The 9,353-nt window shown below is 38.9% G+C and overlaps 1 protein-coding gene and 1 long non-coding RNA gene across 2 annotated transcripts in view; one reads left to right on the top strand and one right to left on the bottom strand.

Moving 5' to 3' along the window:
• The first annotated feature begins 6 nt into the window (after window positions 1-6).
• LOC109297265 lies at window positions 7-2,446 on the top strand. Its single transcript, XR_002097271.1, has 2 exons — window positions 7-632; window positions 1,162-2,446. It is a non-coding gene; the product is annotated as an uncharacterized LOC109297265 (long non-coding RNA).
• Window positions 2,069-9,353, bottom strand: part of HAPLN1 (hyaluronan and proteoglycan link protein 1) — a 142,779-nt gene continuing 135,494 nt past the window's right edge. Inside the window, exon 5 of the mRNA XM_019516925.1 lies at window positions 2,069-4,187. Coding sequence (XP_019372470.1) covers window positions 3,898-4,187 — 290 coding nt within the window. The 3' untranslated portion in view covers window positions 2,069-3,897. The remainder of the gene's footprint in view (window positions 4,188-9,353) is intronic.

Below are 9,353 nucleotides of genomic sequence, written 5' to 3'. Positions count from 1 at the left end.
TTGTTGTCATGGGAATCAAAATTCCAATACATTGTGAGATACAAGATAATAATGACACAGCACATGAACTCATTTGAATTATAGTTTTTCTCCCCAAGAACAGAAAATAGCATAGACTTTAACCAGCTCTTAAGCATCCTCTTCAGATATCATTCAAGCACCTAGCAAGCTCATTCCAAAATTTAGGATGTTTACTAACTTTGATATTTATAAAAGTAAAGTGGAGTCAGTTTCTCTGTGTGTGTGGTATTTATGTCCTTTTGCCTATGCGTGGCCATTTCATAATTAATTGTAGACTTTTATATTAATTTAAAAAACTGTTTACAGTTTAAGTCATGTGTTTTTTTTGTAAAAATGTGCTCCCAGTAAATTATTTCTTAACTTTATTTGTTATAATGATAATAGATATAGTTATAGATCTGGTAATGTAAGACTAGCTTGACCTCCACTAGAACACTAGAAAACCAATAGGCCTTGTGTCAAATAACATAGTAAACCTCAATTCAGACTGAGACTTCCACAATGTGCCTTAATTTTTCAGGAATCAGCCAGTCTTCCGTGGGAATATTCAGCTAAATAATTGCCCAAGGTGATCATATTAAAACTCAAAATCACTTGGGGGTGGGGGAGAAGTGCTAATTCTCTATTGTGCTATGGCCCCTTTGTGCTGAAATATGAAGATCAGGGCATCTGAGATTATTCTTATACAGAGGGAGCATCTAGGTGATACAGAGCCAGCTCAGCCACCAGTCCCTTAGAATCTGTTGTGCATGAAGCATGGTCACAGGCTGGATAAGGGTGCTGCTGTACTCTATCCAAAAGGCCACTAAGACATGGACATATAGGTATAGATAGCATTGGTTTGCATCTCTTCTACTTTATGGTGGCAGTTGGTCAGCTTCAAGGGTCTGCATGGTGCTGCAAAGGTCATGCAAGTCAAATTTTCACACACACACACACACACACACACACACACACACACACACCCTTCTTCTCAGCCACACATATCTTAGCCTAGTAACATGCTCAGCTTGACACTTGGCATCTGGACTTCTATGTCTGTATTTATAGTTTATTGGCTCAGGATTCTGCACACCTTTTGCAGGTGTGTGTGTGTGTTTGTGTGTGTGAGAGAGAGAGAGACAGCGAGAGAGGGGAGAGGAAGAAAAACCCAGTGGAAAAAGGACTTTGGGAAAAAAAAAGGTCTCTACAAGATCATGACCTTGGAGCTTCCTCCCCCCCACTATGGCAACCTATGTACCTTCTTCCAAATTTGGAGGATCATCATGAAGGACAAGACCATCTACAGAATGGTCCCGTGTCTCCACACAGTCTCTGACTCCAAGTGGACTACTCAACTATTTGTAAACTGGACTCACACTACTTGTAACTCCTCTGGTCATTGCTGCTTTCATGACTCCAGAAAAGGGAGAATGCAGAAGAAATGAACCAATATTATCCATATCTTTTGCTCATTTTTCCATGAATTGGAAGGGGGATATATGGTCCTTCTAACCTGAAGCCTGTCCTTGTCCTGCCATTTCTTCCCCAAGCTAACATTACCAAGTTCCTCAGCCATCTTGTATACAAAAGCATTCAGAAAGGTGTCTAAAATGTCTTGCAGATATAGGGTGGGAAATGAATAGAGCTTTGGAAGTGACTTAGCTTCTTTAGGGAAAGGGACTTTAAAAGTGGCTTACCTTCTGCAGCATTTGTGGGAGATAGTGTTTGTGGGTCTAGGGGATATGAATTAGACCTATTGTTCATGTGGTGTAACTGTTTATGACAATAATGTGCAATAGTTTCAGGGACTCTTAACTGTTGAGGAAGTAAATAAATTACATAGAATTGTGCATTTTTTAATTATTTTGTTTCATTTAGATATTATGAACAAATATCCATGCTTGACAGTGATTTACCAAGAGGAAATTTTGCCTTCTAAGCTTGTTAGAAATAGTAAGATGAACTCCAATAGTAATACAATACCTTTCACACTAGAGTACTTTCTATTATAGTTTTTCCATGCATTTATTGGTCTAGTCACAGTTTTAAAATGGGACTACAATCATTTCAGGAAACATAATTTATTAACTCATGTCTGTGAAAAAAATCTACACAAAAACATTCATGAAAGCATACCAGTTGTGTCCTACTGGGATAATTCTACTATATCTCATTTACATAATGAAACAATGATAAACTGTAAAACTTCACTGAATACAAATATTGGTCCTCAGAAATTATCATAGTCACCAGACTTAGTACAGGAAAACAGAGTTCTATTTTTTTTTTATGTTCAATGATGAAGCTAATACTGGATGGGAATTTCAAAGCTGTCTAAGGAACTTGCAAGGTCACGATTTTCTGTCAGTGATTAGTGATTTTTGAGGCTGCCATTGTTCCAGCTTCAGATGCCATAAAGAACATTGATTTTCAATTATTTTCAGAAAGCCCCAGGTGCCAACCCTCTTAAAACCAAGTGCCTTTAAGATGTCTGAAGTTGCATGCTGAGCATTGTTGTGTTCAAAATCACCAGTCACCATACACTTAATTCCCCTTAATTTGGCATTATTTTAGTGAGAAATGGGTCCCAAAACCAAAAACCCTTAGGCAGCCCTGATTTCTTTCTCTGACACTGAAAGACACAAGTAAATATCTCCCATTCAGAACACTGAAAATTTACTAATTATTTATTTTAAGACTTTTTCATTAATCTTAACAATGGTCAACTGAGAAGATTGGTGAAGTTGACCCCAAATATTATTTTTTAGAAATAGATATATTTTTATGTAGTTACACATGGACTTAAGTGAGTACACAAACAGGAAATAAACTTTTTTTGTCTTTGATAGCTGGTATCAGATTTTTTTCCCTTCATATTCTCAGTATAGAGTCTTTATTGGTTTTAACAAGCTTTTCCAAAATTTAATCTCTTATGATGTGTAAATAAGAAAGAAATATTAAATATTTTAATGTTCTTTTTATAAGACAATAACTTTTCAAAGGCTAACGTAAAATCAAGCTGCTAAATTTTACAATTTTTCTGTCCAGCAGTTCATTTATATAACTGCCCTGAGTAGATGCTAAATGCTGCTTAGCAAATGGCCTTTAGAGTTTAAAAATAACTCAGTAAAGCTACTCAAAGGTAATACAACACTTCTCAGGCATCTTTAGTTTGAATTAAGAAGAAAGTAGGGTTAATTATTCACCCACTCATCAATATTTTATACACAATATAAACACAATTGAAATGTTCAGAAGATCTAGTTGTGCTTGTTGCTATGCATGGGATCACAAATGAACTTATTTGTCTGAAAGGCAGGATTTTAAATGGCAACAAGTCCTGTTTTGTAGACTGGCTTTAAATGCTGTATTCACTAAACGGCATATTGTTCCCATGTGAAAATATGTTTTTTCTGTATATTTTTTGCAAAACGTCAGTGAATCCCAGTTAATAAAAGATCATTGTATTTCAAAACTGAGTATTTAATTTTTTGTAGTGTATCTCAAAATGGTACAAATGTCTAAAATCTGTGCTTGTAAAAGCTTCTGCTTTGAGTAGCCTTACATTCCTTAATTTAGTCCTAGCAATCATCAAGCTATTGCATGCCCCATTCATGAAAATTATATTTTGCTGGGATGATGTAGCTTAAAGAATTTGGCTCTAAAGCTTTCTTACCTAGAGCTTCCATTAAATTATATTAATTTAAAATATCTATTGAATGATACTTTTACAAAAAAAGAATAAAACAAATTAATGGGTTGATTTTATGAAAATGACTCTTTACAGTAAGTAAAAAAGATTATCACAGTTTTGGTAACTTGCATGAGTTCATATTGAAAATAAATCTTTCACATGTTCTTAATGAATTTAAAACTGCTGTGCTCTAAGTACTTTCAGTTGTACGCTCTGAAACAGTAGACACCATATAGCTTGTGCTTTTTATCTGGGAAGCCCACAAAGCGCACTGCTGCTTCATTAGGACTGCAGCGTTTTCTTGGTCTTGAGATCGGGTAGCGGACACTGCCATCAGCCAGCCAGCCAGCGTCGCAGCGATCATATCCTAGAAGTTTCCAGGCAGCAAATATCTGACCTACTTTAGCAATCTGAGATCCATCTTTGAGGCAGGCCTGCACAGCTTCATCATAGGTCAGCTTGGTTGGGTGTATTAGGTAGTAAAAACGGCCTAATATAAAGAAAAAAGTCATTAGTCATATGAAATCACTAAGAAATGATGGTAATATATGGCGTTTGAGGAGATATAGACAGTAAGGGTGTGTCCAGATGTGTGTGGACATTTGGTTCCCTGGGGACAAGTAGCAGCGGCGCATCTTGCGCCATGGCTTCTTCTCCGCGGGGAATGCCCATGCTACGTGAGCTTTGGTGTGCAACAAGTTGCCCTGGGTGGGGTAGGGGAGGCTGGGGCCAGCACTGTGCTGGCCCCAGCAGCCTTACCTGGGGTCCTAGGGGCCTCCTGGAGCTGCAGCTGTGGCAATCCTGCCAGGTGGAGCTTGGCCGGCAGCCGCAGTGCGGCTCCAAGCAGCCCAGCTCTGCTTTTTAGCAGCGCATGCTGCCTTAGCGTGCTGTGCTTCAGGTTTTTTTCCGTTTTTTTTTTTTTTAACTCCTGGATATCCAGGGGTCAAAAAGAACTGCAGTGAGAGGGAGAACCAGAGCAGCGTATGCTCGGGCAGTGTGCCTTTGCAGCGCAGATAACTCCGGACTGTGGGTTATGCACAACCGTGCTCGTCTGGATGTGCCCTAACATTTTATTTATTTATTCTAGGACTCCCCAGTTCTTGCTCTGAATCCATGTTGACTCACATTTTGATGAGGGGAGACTACAGTCTAAAGAAAAAGAGCAGGAGAAGAAAACAAATATGCTACTGAAAAAAATAATGCTATGTATGATATCTACAGTAGCTTAGTACAGCACAGAACTCCCATTTTCTTCTCATCCAAATGCTATGCACGTCTTTCTCATTCCATTTAATTTATAGTGTGGGTTTCTTTTTTCCTTAAAAATAACAAAAGTGGAGAGAAAGAGTTGAAGGGAAAGGAGAGAGTCAGTAATTCAAATTAAGGTTCCAATCCTGCTTGGCTTCATGCTATCAGTCTATGTGCCCATGGAGAACAACTCTTAAGTCCCAATAAAATAGGCCTAGGAACTTACAGATACATACTACACGCAGTTCATAAATCTCTATCTTATTCATGGAGGAGGGAAATTAATTAAATCTCCACAAGATGGTGGCTTTGCAATATCCACTAAACACTAAATTAAAATAATCACAATGGGTCCCCCCTCCCCTGACCAACACAGTGGTATGTTTAAATTTGACTCTTGATGGTATTTAAGTATGGGTAACTAAGGATAACAAATGCAGTTTTCTTAAAGTAATTAACAACTGAAAGAACCATTCACTGACATGATAGACTATGTTTCTGATTAAGCACCCGTTACAGTCTTTCTGCAAGACGGCTGAAATACTGCACAACTTCCTAAAAGCAGAGTCTGAACTTGTAGTACATCAAAAACATGACTGTCATGTAAGACTTCCTTACAAGAGTCAAAACCATTCACAGCAGTTCTGTTACTATTTTTTTTTTTAGGCATCAAAGGGTACTTTCTCACCATCAGATGACAGAGCATTTGATGCTACAAAGAAAAATGAGTCTCCGTCTCAAGGTAATGAACATATATGCTGGCAAGTAAAGCTAACCTCTTGTGCTGAGTTATTAGGAGCATTGATACAAGCACAAAATTAATGTATCAAGGAAAGATGATGTAAATTCATTGTGTTCCTTTAATTCATCATGTTCAGGTTTGTTTATCATTATTCGACAATTAAGTAAGTGCTAGGTGAACATGGATTAGAGTGGACTTGGAACAGCGTTCAGGTTATGAAATAAAAAATCTGAGTAAGCATGCAAGACATTCATCAAACTTACTTGCTTCCAGTAACAATTTATATAAGCAATAAAGCAATTTATGCATGGCATCCTCTTATTTAATTCCAGAACCAGACACTAAAATTCTTTTAAAAGAAAAGCTCAGTTTTGATGCCTTTATTTCTTGTAAAGAAAACAAATAGTGTTCAGTTTAATTATTTTATTGGGAGAAAGATCTGCCGTTTAAGGATCATCCCCTCCTCCCTGCAAATACCATTGCCTGATTAAGAAGTGGATTTATAAAGACAGATCAGAATGGATGTATAAAGACAATGGGATTAACACTGTTTTTAGGCCTGTACCTTTTTATTAGAATCTGATTATATCTAAACAGAAATCTGGCAAAATTGAAAACTGTATGGTCACTAGAAAAAACTTTTTTATGATGGTTTATTGCTATCTAAAAATTTAGAAGTATTTCAGTAAGAACGTTCCAAATAACATATCTGCATCAGTAGAACTGAGAAGCTAGATAATCTATTAATTTTATAAAACAGAAGCCACATTTTAAGGGACTTAAAAATGTTTTAAAACAATGGTTCTCAACCTGTGGTCCACAGACCCCTGGGGTCCACTGACTATGTCTAAGTGGCTTGTGAAAGATTACTATGATCAATAAAAAGTATGTGAATACCCACACTTATAATTCAAAGGGGTCTGCACCTTAATTTGAAATTTCCAAAGGGGTCCACACCTCCATTCAAAAATGTTTAGAGGTCTGCAAATGAAAAAAGTTTGAAAACCATTGTTTTAAAATATTTGCTAGCATACAGTGTTGCTTTGGATAGACATAAACTTTTCTGACTCTGCGAAAGAGTTTTATTTAAAGTGGATGAGGTTTTAAATTTGATATCTGGCTTTGATAGGACTAACTCCACCTAGTTTATTAGCAGCTTTTAAAACCATATGTCAGGGGAAAGATCATTTCTTATGGATTTTCAATAAGGTCATGCTTTTGACCTGTGACCTCAATAAGTGCTGTCACTATGCTCCACTCCTTTAAATAGGACAGTCCTTAATAATATACATTGTGCAAAAATGTTTACCTGGATCCAGAACATTTTGTTTTAAAAGCTACCAATAAACTGAGCACAAGCTGCTGGCCCAAGGAGAAGGGGCATGCTTAGCAATAAATAAAATGTTAAACTCTAAAATGTGTGCAAGACAGTATGTGAACAGCTACTTCAATTTGGTATAATCTTATCCCAAATAACAACAGAATCGAAGTGTAAACTAACGCCCAACAGTTTTTGTCTAGACCTTCATTTTCTGTTTGCAATGGGTAATTCATTGGGGTGAGGTAGGAGAAACTTTGATCTTGTACCTGGGAGAATCCAAGAAGTCCTCTATCCATTGCTTTATTTTACCCTCCCTTTACTCCTATTTTTATCTCATCTGCTTTGCACCTGGGATGAAATTCATACAAGCAAGAAGTACTGCATCGACCATGTACACCATTAATGCTTCAGGTAAAGAGATGTGTAGGGCTTTATTGGTGTAGGGCATCTTTAGTAGGTCCTGAGCAAAGGGACAAAATTTGCCTTGTGAAAGCTATGAAGCTCACATGTCTGTAGCATTCCTTCACCTTAGACTGACAGTCCTGGTTTTTGATCTTTCCACTTCCGCAGTTTCAAATGTAGCAAAACCCTTATTTACCTTTCTTCTAATTTTTCCATTGGCTACAGGGAAAATGACAAAGATTTTAGTGTGGCTCATTTCCCACTGAGATTCTTACCTGGAATAACTGAACTACCAATAACTAAAGAAGTACTGCTTTTGCCACTACCCCACATACATGCACAATGAGCTAGGGCCTATTTCAATAAAACAATATAACTGCCTAACTGCCAAGTCCAAAAATTAGATCCGTAAGGCTCCTGCTGAACAGCTTCTTCACTTGCAAAAAACCTAAAATCCTGTGAGTGAAGTCCCTCTAGTCTACAAATTCTTATATTAAATAATCCAAAAATTGGTCCAAGGGGAGGAGAGAATAGGAGGTTAACTGTATGGTTTGGTAGTTAGGGCACTCCCTAGGATGTGGGAGAATCAGGTTTAAATCCTTGTTCCAATAATTATTTTATAGGAAGTGGAACAGCTTCAACAGGAGACACTAAGCAGTCCCCCTAAATATTGTAGTGGTGAATGTGTTCTTCTAGGCAGTCAGAGACTTGGGTTCAGATCCCTCATCTAAAACAGGCAGAAAAGAAGGGGTTTTGAACCTGGGTATCCCAGACTTAAGAAGGATGCTCTAACCCCTGACCATAATGAAGGAAGAGTATCACATTCTCCTGTGTGAGCTTGTGTGTGTGAATGAGAAAGACCTAACCTACTTTAGGCATCTAACTTCGGAAGAAGGTTCGTGGCTGTGATGCTTGAATGAAGGGATGTGCCTGTCTTTATCCTGGAGAGACACACCTTTGTATCTTTGAGGGGCAGGGTCCCACCTCTTTCTTGTCATTTCTCATTGCTTATCTTAGGCAGTTCCATGCTCAGCCCACCGGACTTTTCTGAATTCCTAAGAGCTTCATTCACTTAAGGGTTAGGCACTGGAATGCTGACACTAATGCCTGTTTTGGGGTTTAGTGTTAATTGGTAAACTCCAGGGCTGTCCAACTCGCAGCTACCTCCAGCCTGTGTGGAGTCAATGTGCGGCTCCCAGACTCCTGCCTGGTTATCACTGTTTCTATTGCTCTGACTGCTGAAGTGGCTGGGGTCACTGGGGCAAGACAGTATGGCAGGAGCCCTTGTGAGCTCACTGACCATGCACCAGCGCCAGCAAGAAGAGCTTGTGGGGGTGGAGGGTTTATGCTGCTTGAGTGGTAGCAGCTAGGGGGTGGGATTGCCCACACTATTACCTCTCAGCTCCATGTTTTTGGGGAACCCTGGCACAGGACGCAGCCTGTCTGACTCACAAAGAATTCCCCCCCACCAAACAAAACTGATTAAGATGCAGTGGGAGACATACCTAAAGCCCTCCAGATAAGGGAGCAACTGCCCTAGGTCTCATTTGCATCCGAGATGGAACCAGATGACCATTCATTTACATGGGAGATGGAGAATAGAAACCCCGAAGCAAAGACTACAGTGAATTCTGGGATCAGATAAGCAGGGGAACACTGCATGATGGGGAATCTGTGCTCCAAATGCTAATCAACCCACATTTACACACACCCGGCTCAACATTTATCAGACCAATTCTAATCTGGATATACAAAGGACTTCCCCCTCCCCCCCACACACACATCTCTAAGCAGAAGTAAAAGTTTAATAGGCATCTCAGGCCGTGTATTCCCCGATCCCACTATGGGAGGCCTATTTAAACTTGATTGACTAAAACTTGGTTGCTGGGTTAGGGAATGCTGAGGCAAAGAGACTGAGTCAGAGGGGGTATGGGAAACATTTG

This window comes from Gavialis gangeticus, unplaced genomic scaffold (assembly GCF_001723915.1).
Source record: "Gavialis gangeticus isolate Ggan-Ray unplaced genomic scaffold, GavGan_comp1, whole genome shotgun sequence".
NCBI lineage: Eukaryota > Metazoa > Chordata > Crocodylia > Gavialidae > Gavialis > Gavialis gangeticus.
This window is presented reverse-complemented; position numbering and strand designations above follow the sequence as displayed.